This window comes from Chinchilla lanigera, unplaced genomic scaffold, assembly GCF_000276665.1.
Source record: "Chinchilla lanigera isolate Chin_1 unplaced genomic scaffold, ChiLan1.0 scaffold00096, whole genome shotgun sequence".
Taxonomy (NCBI): Eukaryota; Metazoa; Chordata; class Mammalia; order Rodentia; family Chinchillidae; genus Chinchilla; species Chinchilla lanigera.
Genome location: NW_004955497.1, coordinates 876,143 through 895,968, shown reverse-complemented (window position 1 = coordinate 895,968; position 19,826 = coordinate 876,143). Strand labels below are relative to the sequence as shown.

Below are 19,826 nucleotides of genomic sequence, written 5' to 3'. Positions count from 1 at the left end.
GTTATATTAACAGGACTCAAGCTATAATCAGAAATCACCAAGAAGCAAAAATAAACTATCATTTCATTGTTCTTTTCCTCAGTAGTCACATGTAACTACACAAACTAAGGAAATCTAGGAATCAATGAAACATGTTCCAGATGAAATAAGTTTCACAGAACAAATAATGCTCATAAAATAGGTTTTTTTCTTTTCCCCCTGAGAATCAAGTTAATCTATCACTGGATTGCAATCAAGACAAAGACAAGAGCTCTAAATCCTCCATCATGTCAAGATCAAAATTATGCAGATATTTATGCTCTAAAAAGCAAAACGTACTAATGAAGAAAATATAAATAGCAAGACATGGTACTTAAATAGAAATACATGGCAGAAATTTGTATTTGGTCAAATATACAAGTGACATTTGGGAAAAATTTATTGCTCTTGATGGAATATAGCACCAACCACTTGAAGAATAAAGGATGGTTAAAATTAACCACCTTTTAATTTATAATACGCATTTATAAGGAAAGTACTTAAAGCAGTAGTTCTGGAAAAAAGTGTGAGAAAATTTTTGTAGCCTGTGTTTTAAATGTGTTACTCACTTTTCTTCATTAAATAATCAGCAATTTATTTCAGTAAGGTAACTTACATTAGATTTGTCAATGTCGGTCTGATTATCACTCAACAAATACAAAATCAAGGGACTAAAAAATTTTTTCTTTATAAAACAATTTAGAACATTATAAAGTATTTTCTTATGCCAAAGAACATTTCAGGCAATTATTGCTTAAATATACAGTGATTAAATCTGTGAAATTTTCCAAATCATGATTGAGAAAATTTCTTTAATGTGCTAACACTTTTTCCTAAGAGAGAGAGAAATATCTAAGGGATGTGTGAATATTGCCTACCCACCGTGGAAAAGTGCCCCCTGAATAGTCTTTAGACTAATGTCACCATGGTGATTTAGGATTTAGAAATGAGGAAACAATGTGATTACATACATGCTATATAAAGCCAGCCAGATGCTTTATAATTTGCAGCTAGCACTTTACTCAGTCTTTAGTAAGTAGTAAGTAAACTTCCTTATCCTAACAGGTCTGAACAGTAAGTTGCTATGCAGAAGTACAGTACAAAGGTTTTTTGTTTTTTTTAAATGCAATCTTCTATAAGAAGTAAAATTTCAAAGCCAATCTAACATCAACAGGGATTTCTTCTGAGACAGACTTTATCCATCAGTTGTTCTTTGTTCTTCAATTACCTGAAATAATCAGAATTACTATACTGGTAACCTTCATAGTAAAATGCAATATTATCATATTTAAAGTAGCTTGACTTCCTTAGAACAACTATTTTAGGAGTGGCATTTCTAACAATTTTACTCAATGTATGCAACAGTCATATTTGGAAGCAGGCACAAGAATTCTAGTAAAACTTGTCAAGGTTAAAAGTACTATGCCAGTAATAATGAAGCATGATCTGTTTCCTTGGGGGGGGGCGGTAAATAAAAAACCTCCATTAATGAAAGGAACTACAGATACTTGCAATTGACATAGAAAAGGAAAAGAGAATCTTATACTTTTATCAGACATTTTTTAAAAAGAAAAATGTCTTGATCTTGTTTTCAACTTACAGTTATTCTTTACATATATATATATAAAAAACTGACTGGGGTGATGCAGAAAGCCACAAATGAGAAAAGGAAACTAAGGTTTTAATAAGGGGAACAAAAAGTTGTTTCACCAGTATAGATTCACATTACAGTACACCAATATTGACAGCATTCTCTTGTCTATTTTTGGTACAGAAGATGGTATCTCTCTACATAACCTTGTAAGGCTTCAGTAACTAAAATGCAAAACAAACAAAACCCCCCCAAAACAGAACAAAAACCCAACCTATTAGTTTACATTTTATTTTAAAAATTCTGAAAGACACTGCAAGTTCTAAACTTTTAGTAATGCTACCCATATACAACCATCTGGCCAAGAACCCAGTAAAAGCGCCCCATTAAGGAAGCTCTGCAACAGTAGCATTGTGCAATATGGATGTTTCTGACTACAAGAAAAAAATTATACATGGCACATTCTCATTCATATTTTGTAATGTAAAAAGTTACAAACATACCTAATCAAATAAATAATAATAAAAAAAGAATTTGAATGTATTTTGTTAAGTATCCTAAAACCACTACATAGAATAATGGCAACTTCCACTCACAGGTTATTTACATGGTAATACCCAGTATGGGTACACTGCTACAAAACTCAAAACAGAAGGAGTAAACTTGAAATGTTTTCCATAGTAAAGATCTAGCAGCATGACTATCTAATGCTGTTTTATCCCAACTGCTTCAGAAATGTTTCTTTTTAGTCTGTGTCTTCATCCAGTTCATAATTGTCTTTATCATAAATATCTTTTACTAGAAGAACCCGTACGAGCATATTTTCCAAGGTGTTTCGGTCCAGTGAAGTAGATGTGTACCAGACAGGGCTATCTGTAGAACTAGAGCATTCTGGTTGCAAATAAAAAACATCCATTCTCTGATTAAGATTCTGTGGACTTTGAGGGAAAGAAAAGAAGGTCAATTTCATGAAATACACTTAAAATTCCCCACAACTCTATTTTCTTTGAAGAATAATTCAGGCCTGGTAATCACATTATGTGGCCAGATCCTCTGCCTCACTGTTCACATTAAATATTCTGTAATTAAAATATTCTCAAAGTTATTGTTATGAAAGATTATTTCTCTATTATAATTCAAACTCTGTATTTCACTGAATGCAAGATCCCATTAATAGACACACCATTATTTTAATGGTTGCAATAATAATTTGAAACTTCATCACTCAAACATGCAACTCCACTCTCAGGGTTAGTGAAATGTGAAAAATACGTCTTAGAATTGATGAAATATGACAATATATACAATAAAAATCCTTACAGCATTACACAAGAGAAAAAGTTTAAAATACCCCGAACAGCTGACTGAGAGAGAATTTCCAACTAACCAAGTTCCTATGAGTGGAAGACCCTGAGACTGTCACAGCCAACCAGAGCGACCGTGGTCAGAAAGCCTACCAACTTTTTGGTGGCATTTCCATTTTTATTTTTTAAAAAATCATCCCTGGGACCTAGCTGTGACTTTATAAAGCTGTTTACATAAGGAGTTCATTAACTCATTCTGTGTTCATCTTAACCTGAAAATTAAAGAGAATGCTTACTTAAAAAAGTACACAAGAATAGAATAATCTATGGTCCTTAAACATTTAAAGCGTTTTAAATACATGCTGGTCACAGTCTGGGAAAACGACAGTGGTATAACTGAAAAGTGCAGTACTTTCAGAACACTACTCTATCTTTTAGAACTCCTTAAAGAACTATTTTCTCTTAAATGTACTTCATTTTTATCTCCACCCATTGTATCCTTCCTCTGAACATACCTTTTCACCAGCAGCTGGCAGAGGACAGCTAGCCAGCAGTTTTTGTAAAGTTTTAGTACAACAGCCACATGCCACAGATGTATACATAGTATCTGGCTGTTTTCTAGCTCTAACAGCAGAATGGAGTAGGCTTAGGTAGATTCAAATGCTCAAATGTCTCAAATATTTATCTGACCCTTTATAAAAAAAGTTTGTGCTTCTCCTTTGTATAATCATTGGAATAACTGTAATTTAAAAGGTCACAACACCAATAGCTTCTTTAGTAGACAGTAATTTCTTAACACATGAATCCTGAAGTTAATCATGGGGCTAAAAAGTTAACTGAGTGGATTTGGAAATATGGAAGAAGAGAGAGAAATCTAAAGAATCAGGGGAAAATGGCATTTATTGGTAGTGTTAAGTTCAACCAACTTACATGGCCATTTGGAAAAAGCCAGCTATCATTAATACTTACCTCTTAGACAAGTAACATTCAAACATTTTCACAGGGCATCTAGAAGGGTTGGTCGTGTTCTCAACTTGTTCAAATACTGGCTCATCATCTTCATGTTTCCTTTTTCCAGTAGTAATTTTATCTTAAAAAATAAAAATTAAATAAACCTAAAACCAACCTTGAAGAAAAACAGTACTTTTTACTTCTAGCATCTGTTTCAGCAAAATCGAACTATGTACCCTTTCGGCATTGTATGAATGCTCTGGCTTTCAGTAAAGCATAATTTTTCAAACAAAAGAAACGGACAGTATAAGACACAATTTGTCGTGTTTAATAAAGGTGGCATTCCTTAGGTTCTTCACAAGTGATGCAGGTGGGCTTTAGCAAAGCATGATTTGAAAATCCCCACCACAGAAAAACGTCACAACAAAAATCTGGTCTGGTACATTACCCTCGTTATCTGTTCCACATAAGGAAGACATTTGGTATCGAAGACAGGCTTTGTTTTCCATTGTTAAAGGATTTTTTTTCCAATGCCTAAACACAGTGCCAAAGGAAAGTCTTAAGTGTTGTTCCACTGTTTTCAGGCCAAAATATTTAGTGTTAAAGTAGAACAGGGTATTCAAAAGAGCTACTGGAGAGTGTGATCCTAGTTGTTTTATCCTCCAGAGATAGTCTTCTTCAACTCGAGAGAATATTGACCCTTAAACAGAGAGAACTACTTTAAAATAATTATAAAAGAGTTTTTATTTAACCATCTAGAATTAAAATTAATTTTAAAAAATATATACTACTCCTCTGCCCAATACCAGGTCACCTGGGGTGAATTCGGAGTTACTTATGTGGTTCTTTAATAAAAAAGGCTAAGAAACACACCAGACTACGCAACTACCATCTCTAGAACAAGGGACTGGATGTGCGTCTGTCCTTCATTAGGACAAGCAGATAACAATCTGAAAAAAGTTTAAACCTGTAGAATTCTTGAAAAAAAAAAAAAAAAAAAACTGGTGATTTTCATACATACATACTTTCTTTATACATATGAACAGTGGTTTAAGAGAAAGTTACATCATAATTTCCATTGTAAGACTTAAGACATAAACATCCAGTTTTCACTCCGGAGAAAGTAGGTTATACATCTTATGAAATTTGTTATAAATACTAGTTGACAACATTCATTTCTAGTCCAACAAGAAATGAACATACGAGCTCCTGAGTTAATACTCTAAAAGAACTGCTAATTTCAACTATTTTCTAATTATTTTAAATACACTTTCTGAAAAAATAATTTCAACACCAAGTTAGCAAAACTATTTAAAATAGCATTACCATCTGGAAGTATGCTTGGTTGCCAGCTTCGGAGAATTTTATTCAATTCTTGCTCAAACATCTGGTATCCTGGATCAATAAATATGTTGTCCTTTCGGTTACTACCACACAAATACTACAAGGAAAAAAAAATTTCTTGAAGGAAAACCAGTTAATTATAAACAGTGAATAAATTATACTTTGTATTTCTTAGGAAAAAAATAAAGCTTTATGTCTAAGAAAAGCAAGCATAATAACAAAATGAGAGAGATTAGTGGCTTCATGTATAGACCTATGAATCACAAACTGTCAATTAATCTGTTGCTTAAAGACTCAAAGCTGAACTACATAGCCTAGAGTGTAAAAACTGGATGAGAATCTTTAATCTGTCAACAAAAAAATAGTATCTGACTCTAGTGTTTATTAGTTTACAGAGAAAAATATAGATTTTAAAGTATGAGTAACTAAATTCACTGTCTCTAAATGCTTTATTCTCTGCCTGTTGGTCAGTCCAAATTTATGAATCTTATACCTTCCTAAGATAAACACTGAATCTTCACAGGAAGGAGCTGCTACAGAATATTTAAACACTGAAGTCTGCAAAGTTTACCTCTTGTGGGATTATGATAACAGCACAAACAAGGGAAGCCAAGAATTAGAAGTACACTGGTGTAACTACATGTGAAGTTCCATAATATTATCCGAAGGCAGACTATGATTAATCAAAAATGTATACTGTAAATCCTGGGGCAACCACTAAAAACACTTTTAAGAGATATAAATTATAAACTAATTACACAGAAAAAGGAAATCACAAAAACTTTTTTAAAAGATGAAAAACCAAAGGTAACAATACAAACCAGCAGAATGACAGACTTCAGTCCAGTGACAGCAGGGAGCACATTAAATATAAAAGCTCTAAACCAGTGGTGGCGGGCACATGAGCCAAGTATATGAGTTGTTTTTTCTAAACTTAAACTGCAGTATTCAGGTTTAACTGCAGAGTTGACACTTTGCAGTAAATATGTGGGTTTTGGGTTACAGTTTGGGCACTCAGTCTCTAAAAGGTTTGTCATCTCTGCAAACCAAGGTCAGCAAGTAGATTCTCTGAGCTATATCCAGCCCACTACCCACTTCTGCAAGGAACGTTTTCTGGGAATATAGACGCTGGTTCACTTGTAGACTCCTACTCTCTCTATGCAGATCCCCTCTTGCCTCTGACCCAGGATGCTCTGTTGCTAAAAATGGTACTTGAATGGTGGCTGGAGACAACCAAAGCCTGTAAGACCTAAAACACTTACCATCAGGTCTTTTATACAGTTTTTTAGTCCCTGGTCTAGACATACTAATTAAAACATAGAGATTTGTCAGACTGGATTAAAATACAAGACCCAATGATAAGCTGTATATTTAAAAAGCACCCTATTTCAAATGAAGACACTTGAAGAATAAAAGGAAAAAAATACCCACTTATACACAAACCTGAGACTACAACATCATCGTCTGTGTTATCTAACCTTATGCCTGTTAGTCAGACAGCACAATGGCAGGCATAATTCCGAAAGAGTAGAAAAACATACAAGTACTTTTCAAATAGGGTGACAATTGACTGACTGATAAAAGCCTAGGAATCAATGGAGCAACAGTGCCAAATCCTTCCACCGCTTTTGGGTTGGTCAGCGGGCAGAAGTTCTAAAAATACTGTTTCCTCAATTAGGTCTATCATTATAGCACTGGCACTGAGTGGTTAAAATACAATTCAATCTATTTAACAGGACTATAAATTTTTGTAAAGTAAGGCCCCTAGATTTTTTTAAAAAGGCAAACTTGGTTATATACTATATAAAACAATCTCAAAAGTTAAATCCCCAAGTTTAGAATATTTAGAATATTTGTATCTTTTGTTCTTACCATAAAGTAACAAACATAGTAAAAATGATGGAAATGATATTGAGATAATATATTTTATCTGTGAACCAAACAAGAAAGTAAAAATAATTTCTACGCACATTCAGAACCTTTGCAACAAGTCAAAAACTACTAAGCTCCCAACTCAACTCCACTTAAAACAGTTCCTAAATGATCTGTGGCTTGGTCCTTCTGAAAAGGTTTCTCAGGCTAATCCATGATAAATCAGTGATCCGCTGCCTGCTTCCACAGAATGAATATACTTTATTTATCCTTGTAGTTTGAATAATACTATATTATTTTTCTGTTCTTTTCCATTAAAGGCAGTCCCAACTTACAGCTCCCCCTTCCCCCAATGAAGGGGAACTTACAGAAGCAGAAGGCCAAGGACAGCAGCAGCTCACAGCAACAAACTCGAGAAAAACCGTGACAGGACTGTCTGAACTGCACTTGTTTATTTTTGTTTTTTTGAGGTAGGGTCTCACTACGTAGTTCACACTGGCCTTGAACTTGTGAAAATCTGAACAGCAGTAATTTTATTAAACAGTATCATCAAGCCTAGAGATGTGGATTAGTGGCGGAGCACTTGCTTCGTACATGCAAGGGCCTGGGAATGACCCTTAATACCAAAGAAAGAAAGATGAAAACAAAAACAAAATCAGAATGTTTTCACTTATATAATTACTTTAACTTAGTATCCTTTTTTGGTGTGTGGAACTAGAAATTGAATCCAGAAGCTTGAGCACACTGGTCAGGCAATCTATCAGTGAGCTATATCCCCAAAACTTTTGAGACAAGGACTCATTAAGTTGCCCAGGCTGGCCTCAGAACTTGAGATCTAGCCTCCCAAGAAGCTGCAATTACAGGTGCATGCCACACTGCCTGGCTAGACAAGTTAATTTCAGATTGTCTAATGGCCATTTTTTAAAAGAAGGAAAGAAACAGAAATACTGTGTTTTTCTTAATACAATATATCCAAACTATGTAATTGCAACGTTTAAAAAAGTAAGAGTTCTGTGAAATATTTTTTACTACTTAGAACACTTCTCATTGTAGACATCATATTTCAAGAGCCCTGATTCTTACAGATTAAAAATGGTTTGCATGGGGCTGGGGATTTAGCTCAGCAGCAAAAGCGCCTGCCTGGCAAGCACAAGGTCGTGAGTTCGGTTCCCGGTACCGGAGAAAACCCCCAAAAAAAAAAAAAAAATGGTTTGCAGGACGAAGTAGTAAACTGGTAGATAAAACTACTTATTTAAATAGAAATTTTGATACTGGTATTTAAGAAGAATGAAAAGTCTTATCAAACATAATTAACTGGCTCCTGGAAAATCATGGTTTTACAAATTATGTTCAGACTATTAATATGTTTGTTCAGACGTATCGGGGAGCTAAAGGAGAAAACTATTATGTTTTATATAAAATTATAATATTAAGGGTTGGGAATAGGAAACGTTCATAATCTGAGAGCTACTGAGTATATTTAAAACATTTATTTATAAGTCTCTATAATCAGTTGTTTTATTCAATGTTATCTGAATAAACCTTCATTAAAAATAAAAATCCATTATTACGTTAGCTACAAATTAGTTGTTCTACACAATCTACATTTCAATAACGTTCTACCCTTTGGCTGCCTATGTCCCAGAAAAGTATCAAGTGCAATCTTTAAAACTACTGAAAAGCTGAACTGATGACACAGTCAGTTGGAAAGACTTTTGCCCAGCGCACCCAAGGCTCTTGGTCCCATTCCTAGCACCACACACACAAATGCAGTCATACTGAAAGGGGAGGGAGAAGGGAAGGGGAAGGAGCAAACAAGACTTCTTCATGTTTCATTCTGGATAACAGATGAAGACTAAACATATCTCAAGAAATGTTTGTGGTGAGACTACTGTATCCCCCTTACCCCAAAACTCTCTCCACTTCACTTTCCATATTCCAGCCATGCCAAGCGGTTCCTTGGAAAATGTGTCATTGTATAGATTTCTCTTTTATTGGGATATGACTGTCCTTCCTTCATCGTTTATATCTAGTAAATTTCTACATGCTCTTCAAAACTCAATTATAAGATGGGCACTGTGGTACATGCCAGTAATCCCAGGACTCTGGGAGACTAAGGAAGAAGTATCTCAGGCTCCAGACCACCCTGGGCAATTCAGCAACTCAGGGAGATCCTGTCTCAAAAATACAAAATAGCTGGGCATACTGGTGCATGCCTGTAATCCCAGCATTCAGGAGGCTGAGGCAGGAAGATTGCTGGGCGTTGGAGTACAGGCTGGGCTACATAGTGAATTTAACTGTATACTGACACTCTTGTCTCAAAAAACACCCACAAAATAAAAAGGCCTGAGGTAACTCAATGGAAAGGCCCTGAGTTGAATCCCTAGTGTATGTGTGTGGGTGAACACTACAAATGACAACTCAATTAAATTACAGTATATTTTCATATTACACATTCAGGTAGAATTTACTTGTCCCAATTCAGTGTCACTAATATGTCACTGCTACCGGATTCAAGTTTATGAGCTACGTTATAACTGGCAAGCTACTTTACTCCCTTATCAAAAAAAGTGGTAATAGTGCTGGACATGGCAGCATACACCTGTAATCCCAGCATTTGGGAGACGGAGGCAGGAAGATCATTGTGAGTTGAGGCCAGCCTGGGCCACATAAGCAAGTTCAGTCAGTCTGCATTACATGGAAAGACCCTGTCTCAAAAACAGACAAATAAAGAGGTAATAATAATAACAGGTTGTTAAGAGAGTAATGACATGTCCAACGGTAAGGCAGTGCGTGGGAACAATAAGCTGTCAATAAACGTAATGAGCTACCGACATGCTTATCTCAGTCTCCAAAGCCCATTGCAGCACCCAGGGTCCAGTACACACGCACATAACTAATCTTTGTGGAATTAACCACTCAGAGATGGATTACCAAAACCATCTGATCACTGCTTAAAAATATAAGCAAAGTCTTAAGAGGTCCTGTAAATAAAGAAAGTTGAACTTAACAAGTCGTAAGTCAATTTATTATGCATTTTTAAAACTTAGTAAGTGGAATTTACTCTTCTTTTTAAAAAATCCTATTTATAAAAGACAATATGTAGAAAATAAAATAAAACTCCTGGGAACAATTTGGGGAAATCACAGACTTTAGAATACACAGGGAACTTCTCACAAAATCAACAGGATAAATAAACCAACAAAGGGGTAATTCACCAAAAAGCAAATGTAAATAAGCAATAAACAAAAGATCTTCAGCTTTTAGGAAAGCAACACCGTGGTGTGGTTTGGGAGGCCGAGGCAGGAGGATCACCGTGAGTTTGAGGCCAGCCTGGACTATACAGTAAATTTAAGGCTGGCCTGAACTACACAGAGAGACCCTGTTTCAAACAAACAAACAAACAAACAATTTTTTCTTATGATTCAATAATATCTGTTTTAGTAATCGTATTTCCGAAATAAAAGCACCAGTTCTTGAAGAAATAGCTTCTTACCCTTTATACATTCACAAGACTTAGTCCTTACAACTACAAACATTAATCTTTCCACAGCCCTCTCAGGTCTGGAATGGTACTACACACCTATACTTGCAGCACTCTGGAGTTTGAGGCAAAAGGACCACAAACTCAAGCCCAACCTGAGCAATTTGGCAAGATCCTGTTTCAAAAATAGTTTTAAAAGGGCTAGAATGTAGTTCAGTACAGAGGCCCTGGGTTTAATCACCAGTATGGCAAAAACCTAACCAAACAGAAAAACCTTCCTCTTTAAAATAAAATTACCTTATTTCTATTGTAAGGTGTAAACAAAAGTAATAAAATGACAGAAAACACTTTTCTACAGTCTCTATTTCTGTATACACTCTTGCAGTAACATTAAACAACACTGACTTCTGTATTTCAGGTATCAATTTCATGCTGTTACGAATTAATTTTAACCCTTTAATGCCCACTGACCAATTTTTGAAATACCTACAATAATAAAACACAATATAATTTTTTCTCTTCAAATTTTTGTTCCTTTAATTTTTCTACGTAACATATATGAATTTCATACAAAAATTTAAGAAGGCTACACAATATTCAGCATAAATGGGTTAAAGGTGCTTTGTAAACACCATCTGTGCAAATAAACCAAGTATAAGCAAATGTGTCCAAGAAAAACTAGTACAAAATTTAAAAAAATTTTGTCATCTGAATCATTTCTATGCAGCAATAAACCAGTTTTTGTGAGGAAACCTACAGAACTAGGAATAGTGGCAGAGCATGGAGGCTGGTATGGTCAAGGCCACCCTGGGCACCTGAGAAAGAGACCCTATCTCAAAATTTTAAAAGGGTTAGCCATGAGCTCAATAAATACTTGGCCTAACATGACTACGACTACAGATTAGATCTTGGAAAACAAACAAACCTAACCACCCACCAAAACCATAAACCCCAAGCACCACCCCAACAAAAAAATCTGGCTAAAAAAAGAAATTCTGACATATGCTACAATATGGATGAACCTTGGGAACACCACGCTAAATAAAATAAGTCAGACACAAGACGACAAACGCTGTGTGATCCCACTGATATGCAGTGCCTACAGAGGCCGTATTTATAGAAACAGTAGGACAGTGGTTGTGGGGGCTCATGGGAAAGGAAGGAAGTAATTATTAATGGACAGACTTTTGGTTTGGCCAAGGTGAAACCGTTCTACAGATGGATGGTGGTGGTGGTAACACAGCGATGTGAATACTTAATGCCAGTGAACTGTATGTTTAAAAATGGTAAATTTCATTTTATAGTATATGTATTTTACCACAGTAAAAAAATACTGGTGGGCCAAAAAGAACCTTTTAAAAGATACAAATAATTCATAATCATTATGAATTCTACTTAGTTCTCAAACCTCTACAGCAGAGTTCTAATAAAAGGCAATCCAGACACTCAACTTCTTTTGATAAAACTCCAACAAACACACACAAAAAAATTTTGTGGAATAAAGTAAATTAGCTTTAGCAAAGAACTGATAGATTTAAATGCTTTCCTAGAAAAGAACGAAGTTCTAAAATCAACGATCTAAGCTTTCACCTGAAGAAATTTGGGGTGAGAGAGGAAAAATTTAAAAAGGACATAACAAAGATCAAAGCTCAAAAAAGGGAAACCAAATACAATGGATAGACCTTTAGCTAAACAACAGTCCAAGCAAACTGAGCTCTAGCCCCACTGGGCCTATCCCAATCACCTAGCTTTTTTTTTATTTTTTTGTTTTTTACATTTATAAATGATTTTTTTTTTCTTTTTTTTCCAGTACCGAGAACCGAACTCACGACCTTGTGCTTGCCAGGCAGGCACTGTGCGGCTGAGCTAAATCTCCAGCCCCAATTTTATTGAAAGCAGTTAACTAAGTAGATACACAGTATCCTACAAGTTTGCCTCTTGGTCTGCTAATGCCTAAATATTTATTATCTTGCCCTTTAAGAAGAAGTTTGCTGAATCCTGAGCTAGACTGTTAAAAAAAACAAAGGGCATAAATTTACTAACATCAGGCCTTGAAAGTATGATCACATCCTATACACATAAAAAAAGGCAGTAAGGGAAGGTTATCAATTTATGCTAAATATTTGACTATCACAAAACACACAAATTTCTTGAAAGACAAAACTGCCAAAATGACTCAAAAAGAAACAGAAAAACAAAAACAGGCGTAGATCAGTGGGAGAATTTAGTGATTTAAAACCACTTTTATACCCCAATCAATCCCAGGCCCATATGGCTTTACTAGTGAAATTTATGAAACATTTAAGAAAACAAGGGGCTGGGGATTTAGCTAGGGGCTAGGGATTTAGCAGGGGCTGGGGATTTAGCTCAGCGGCACAGCACTTGCCTGGCAAGCACAAGGTCGTGAGTTCGGTTCCGGGTACCAGGAAAGAAAAAAAAAAAAAAGAAAAGAAAAGAAAAGAAAATACCAATTCTCACAGATTTCTTCCAAGAACAGGAGAAAGGAGTATATCCTAACTCATTTTATGAAGTCAGTATTACCCTATGACCAAAGCCAGACAAAGACTAGAAAATTATGTTTATATTAGCAGATCTAATCTGGCAATATATAAAAAGAATAATATATTGCCATCAAGTGAAGTTTATCCCATGGATATAAGACTGATTTAATGTTATTTACAAAATAAAGGAGAAAAGTATTGTCTCAAAAGATAAAGAATAAACATTTACTCAATAACCCTTTATTATAAAAACTCTCAGCAACAAAACAGAAGGTTAAAAAAAAATTCTTAATCAATGAGGAACAGAAGAGAACATCTTCAACCAGGTAAGAGAAGCTATAAAAAATGAGCAACAAAACAACCAATAAATGGTAGTATACTTAACAGAGTACTTCTACCTCCTAAAGAGGTAGAAAACAGGCTATTTTAAATAATGTAATAAAGCAAGAAAAATAAAAAGACAAGCAGACTGAGCAGAAGTAAAGCTGTTTTATTCATAGACAACATTTTTTTTTTTTCCTAGTACCAGGAATCAAACTCACAACCTTGCGCTTGCCAGGCAGGCGCTGTGCCGCTGAGCTAAATCCCCAGCCCCAGACAACATTATTATGTATATAGAAAATTCTAAGGAGAAAAAAAAAAAAACAAAAAAACCTACCAGAAATAAGAACTGATACAGACTAGAAGTTGAGGGCCAGGGATATAGCTCAGAGGCACAGCGCCGCCTGAGGCCCTCACTTCAATTCCCAGCAACAATAACGACAAAAAGAATACATAAAATCAAATGCATCTCTGTACTAGTTGGCAATACCAAGGGAAAGAGTCAACTACACTGACAAAATATAGGAGCAGCAGAGAAAGACCCTTTTGTTGCTGTATTTTTAGTACTTGTCTATTTCAAAAACTGTATTATCTATAAAAGCAAAGGCTTTTATAACTACACAATTCTATATAGAATTCTAAAACACAGTCACAAAGTATTGCTCGATTAAAACAAGAAGAAGAGCCTAAAATACACTCTCCTGCCTTCCTGCTGATTCACTTGGCAGAACTGTAGTGCTGTCTACAATACAATACTACTTGGTCTGGTCAACAGAATTACCTAAGATTAAAATAAACGTTTTCTTTTAAGAGAAGAATAAGATCAAGCTCATAAATTTCCTCTTGAGGAGATTTATAGATAGTAACTAATTTCTTTGGAAACCAGAGGATTGAGACGGCTGTACCTCCACCTGGTGCAGTACTTGTAACAAAAGAAGGGAGAAAATGCACACAGATCCACAATCCCTGAGCCAAAACTACTGCAGGTCAATGTTTTAGAAGTCATATTTTTTTTTGATTATACAGAGGAAATACAGGGGATGTATATAATTACATAATACTTGTACAGTGGTCTGGATTAGCACCCTTCTCTTATTTAGAAACATTAACGATTTTATAGTGAATATTCTGTGGACAAATATTGACACTAAATGTAATAAATGAAGACTATGAAGCTTTTTGACTCTTTAAGTGAAGTTTTACTACCAAATATATTTTAATAATAAACTAAAGGGTAAAATCTCTGATTTTTTTCAGAGATTTGCAAGTTTTAGAATGGTACAAGTACTAAAGCAAGTGGCTCCATATGTATATATAACCTGTCGAAGGAGAATAAGATCTATTTGTTTTAGATAGCTACTGAAATATATGTGATAGCCCTTAAATCCAAAGTAATTTACAGAAATTTAGAGAATATACCACTTTCATAATCTTGGGCAAATATATCTATCCTAAATAAAATGTAAGTAAAATAACACATCAGTACAACTGTAGTTTTCTCAGTAATTTATTTCAGTATCTAACACCTGTTAGCACCATAACATTACATTTTAGGCCTATGAACAGAACACTGAAGAGATCTCTCTCCTATCACTACATTGTAAGACACAAAGGATATGAAGCTGAAGATCCCTTGTGAATTCTGGGCTAAACCTGTAGAATGTGTTAAGAATTAGAGGTCTTTTTTTTAATTTGATCTTCATGTTTACTGTGGAAAACACTTAGATGCATAGACATGTGGAGAAGTTTACCTAAAACCCCTAAGAATGATCTCTTTTTAATACATGATCCCTCAAAGTTGGTAAGTGGTTACATAGTTTAACAAGTTAAAAATATATCAGACTGGGGCTGGGGATTTAGCTCAGCGGCAAAGCGCCTGCCTGGCAAGCGCAAGGTCGTGAGTTCGGTTCCTGATACCGGAAAAAAACCAAAAAAATAAATAAATAAATAAATAAAATAAATAAATAAATAAATAAATAAATAAAAATATATCAGACACAAAGAGTGAAACAGACCTTCTATACATGAAGGTAAGCGTACAGGTCTATGGCCAGATCTGGCTATACATTATGCTCCATAGTGTGAATTAATTTATCTGTACCAGGTAAGGAAGAAATAATGTCATCTCGATTATCATCTATATATGGTGGCAAAAATACAACTGTTTGACTGGGTACAAAAGACACATGGATTTTGAGTACCCTGTTCATACCCTATTTTTCTCACAAATTCTTTTCGGTTGTAATGCACTATCCCGAAAAACTTGAGGCTTTAAGAATATATGTACTATACCGTAGCAGAGACATAAAGTAGCTAGGAAAACCTTTTATAATGTCCTAGTATTTCTACGTAGATTTAAGTTTTTGTCTTTTCTGGTAAGCCAGTCAGTGGATGCACACTTTTCTCACCAAGAACTACCACAGCAACTTTTAAGAGTGTTGAAAGCATCAATAAATTACTAACCTCCTGTATTCCAAGGCAAAGATAATAGATGCTATCAGGAGCATAATTCTCTCCATTTGGTCGTCGGATCTCATTGACAAAATGGGCTAACCCATAATTAAGTTCTGATGTGGTGTGAGACAGGAGATCTTCTTTTAACTTTACTGATTTAGCTAAAATATATATAAAATAAAAATCAGTAACTGCTATTCAACTCATGTCTTACTTAAGGTTAAGAAATTTCCTGATATTGATTTATTCTAAGATTTTTGTACTTTTAATTTTATTAGTACATGCATTTTACAATCATCTTGGGGAGATGGTTTAAAGAATTTTGAATTAAAATAAAATGCAGTTAGAATTATTTTAAGCCACACTTAGTTTTTTCTACTTAGAAGTAGTTTGTAATAGGAAACAAATCTTCATTTCTGATGGGACTTGGGAAAAACAAAATCAAAACACTTACAAGACTTTAGTTCATCTAATACCAAGAGATCTTCATCAAGTTGCCTCGTTTTGACCCAGTGTTTCCAAGCATTGACACCATATGTGTATTTGAAAGGAAAGCTGCATTCTGAGTTGTCAGAACTATCATCGTGAGACTGGTATCCTGATACAGCTTTTCTCTTGGCTCCCTATTAGTGAAACACCATTGTAAATTCTTTTCATTAAACCTATAGTATTTCATGGCTTTATGTAAGCTATCTCCCAAAAGAGGCAAATTAGAAAGGAATGTATTTATCTGCTTTAAAATTGTTTGGTATTTCAAATCTGACCACAGTTAATTACCAATGACATTTCCTGAAATGCAACTGTATTTTTCTTACTGTTTTTTTACCTTTTTTTTTTTTCCTTTTTGGTACCAGGAATCGAACTCACGACCTTGCACTTGCCAGGCAGGCGCTGTGCCGCTAAGCTAAATCCCCAGCCCCTATTTTTTTTTTTTTTTTTTTTTTTTTGCACAAATCACTTTGTTCAACAAAATCAAAGTAAATTTACTGATGAGAAAATAAATACAACTAATCATTTATAATAAAAAAATTCTAAATAATAGTGTAAGAGAAAAAGAACTTCTAAACAATATCATATAAGGAAAGATCATTCAAGCTCATTTCTCCTTTCTTTTTTAAACAGGGTTGCAAGATCAAAATGAATTCGCACTTGCTAGACGAATGTTTTACCACTACATTCCCCCCTCCTTTTATCTTTGTCATGGTACTACTTGCAATGTCATCAATGTATCAGTCCAATTTATCTTTCCTTTCTCTTTTTCTGCCACTTCTTCTTTATGCTTTTGGTGTTTTAAAAATTTAAAAATTGCCTATCAGAAGGTCATGAAGGCTTAGGCCTTTGTTTTCTTAATACTTTTATATTCTTACTTTTACATTTGAGTCTAAGGCCCATTTAAAGTTAATTATTGTATACATCAAATAAGAGTTCACTTTCCTATCACAAATACTTTAAAAAAATTTTTTTTCTTTTCAGAGGTAATTTGTGAAAGGTGTGACTCTCTTATGGTTTCTTTCGATTTGACCTATGTCAGAAGTCAAAAACAAAGTTGCTGATAGGATATTAAAACAACTATACCTGTTAATACACTTACATTTTGCTTATGTGAATGCTCAAACTGTCAGACATGCTCTTTGGTGTGTTGGCATGCTTAACAAACTGCACCTCATCCTAGCTGGTTAATCTCATCAAAAATAACTATGAGAAAATAGCTTCCTAAAAAACACCTCTCACCAGGCATGGTGGCGCATGCCTGTAATCCCAGTACTGGGGAGGCTGAGGCAGGAGGATCATTGGAAGTTCCATGCCAGCCTGGGCTACAAAGTGAGCTCAAGGCCAGCCTGAACTGCATAGTGAGACCCTATCTCAAAAACACAGAAGAAAAAATGACGAAAACACCTCTTCCTTTATCAAAGAATTAACTTTTTCCAGCAACTTATTTCTATTTTTACCTTATCATCAAAACAAATTTTAAAAGAAAAACTAAGAGGCAGCCAGGTGTGGTGGTGCACTCCTGTAATCCCAGTACCTGGAAGGCTGAGGCAGGAGAATAGTCTTGAGTTCCACGCTAGCCTAGGCTACTTAGTGAGTTCAGGCCAGCCTGAACTACATAGTGAGACCCTGTCTCAACAAAACAAACAAACAAACAAAAAACCCTAAGAGGCAATAGTATTTCTTCTTCCAGGATGTAACAACTACATCTAAGCCATTTTTATTCCTTGGAAATAAATTCCTTAGTCTTTCCAAACTAGAAAACACAACTTGCCATGATCTCAGGCACACCAAATGACCAGTGCACTCTCTGCGCTACAGAGAGACTGCTATACACAGATATCAAGTACATGCAAAATACTATTAAACTTTGTACCTTTTTTTTAGATCGAGGTCTGGGCTGCTCTTCATATTCTTCTCCAAAAACAGGTGGTAATAAAAATTCATTTTCCATATCAAGCTCTTCAGCAGCTGACAAATCAGAAAAATTCTTATTTCAAATGTAACAGCACAGGCTTATATTAATAAGGAAGCCGAAGAACTAATCACAGAGGATGAATAAGCATTATGAGGTAACCTGAGCCAGGCTGGGAAGTGCATGACATGCTGTACCTAAAATGATCTGAGGTCTGATAAACCCTATTCAGACTCCAAAAAATACCGTCAACAAATATCAACATGGGATTTTTATGGAAATGTGTTGTCAGAAGAATTATGACAACCTGAAACTCAACTGTAAGATCTAAAGGGTCACTGTGTAGATCTGTCTTTTCCAAAAACATTTTACATTCTACTCAAGTATTCAATAGCCACTCGCAGACTCAAAAAAGAGTAATTTAAAAAAGTAACATTTCTCATAGAAGATGTGAAAATAATATTCCCCTTGAAAGTGAACTTAACTTTCAAAAATGCTATCAATATTTTTAAATTAAAAAGGAACTTTAGTTTTTTCTATCTTCAACTTTCCATAATGAATTACTTTCAGAAAGTTTTTTTTCTTTTCTTAAACTCAAAGTAGCTCAATTATAGAGCACATTCCAGCACTGCAGGAGACAAAAAAAAAAAAAAAAAAAGGAAATGAAATAATTATGAACACTAAAACCAAGATATGAATATTAAATGGTTAATGATCACAACTACAATTAGGGCTCCACACTAAAATTCAATAATCATAAATCCACATTTTGAGTACCTCTGGGAAAATCTATTTCAATATCCAAATCTGGTTCATATGGTACATCAGGCATGCTGGACTGTGTCTCTGGGTCTGAGTTCTTCATGAGATCTGAACCAATTATATCAGTTTCAATAATTATACCTGTAATCAATCCATAATTTAATTATGAGACAATATAGAAACCTCCAACAAGATTTATGTTTAATGTGCTAAAATGAATCCATTTAATTGTAAATGCTGTAAAAATAAATGCTCATAAGAATGTCATAAAGAGAAATACCTTAAATGTAAGTTACTATGAGGTGAATGTAATTTTTTTTTTTTTTTTTTTGTACCAAGAATTGAACTCAGGACCTTGCAGGCAGGTGCTTGTGCTGCTGAGCTATATCCCCAGCCCAAAACTTATAATCTTAGAAATGTTGACTTTTCCTCTTCACAAGTTAATAAATGGGCTTTGTTAAACAATTTCAATATGTGCATTATTCAATTTGTATATTTCAGTATGTATAGTTATTACTAAAAGCAATCTCTTGTCAGAAGTAAACTAAGGGTAAATAATAGCAATTATCAAACATTCTACTTGAACTTTTACCTAGAAGTCTCCCATATCATTCAATATATGCTTATTTTCAAATAGCTTCAAGTGTCTCAGGTGCTTAACTCTTTCTGTTGAAGCCACGGTAGGAAAGACATTTTACCCAACACTACTACAGGGTGACAGTGGGAGACACAAAGATAAACAGACAAATGCGTGCAAACTGAAAATGCAGGTCTCACAAAACACTGCCTACCCTTTCTATGAAGGGTTTGCACTGACATT

At 34.7% G+C, this 19,826-nt stretch overlaps 1 protein-coding gene across 3 annotated transcripts in view; it reads right to left on the bottom strand.

The window, feature by feature from the left end:
* Positions 1-592: 592 nt before the first annotated feature.
* Zmym2 (zinc finger, MYM-type 2) overlaps positions 593-19,826 on the bottom strand; it is a 116,736-nt gene continuing 97,502 nt past the window's right edge. For all 3 annotated transcript variants that reach the window (XM_013505487.1, XM_013505488.1, XM_013505489.1), the window contains 8 exons: positions 19,022-19,147; positions 18,206-18,300; positions 16,295-16,463; positions 15,850-16,001; positions 5,191-5,305; positions 4,313-4,564; positions 3,883-4,003; positions 593-2,547 (listed from right to left, as the gene is read on the bottom strand). In XM_013505487.1, the coding sequence (XP_013360941.1) occupies positions 2,355-2,547; positions 3,883-4,003; positions 4,313-4,564; positions 5,191-5,305; positions 15,850-16,001; positions 16,295-16,463; positions 18,206-18,300; positions 19,022-19,147 (1,223 nt within the window). In that variant the 3' untranslated portion in view covers positions 593-2,354. The remainder of the gene's footprint in view (positions 2,548-3,882; positions 4,004-4,312; positions 4,565-5,190; positions 5,306-15,849; positions 16,002-16,294; positions 16,464-18,205; positions 18,301-19,021; positions 19,148-19,826) is intronic.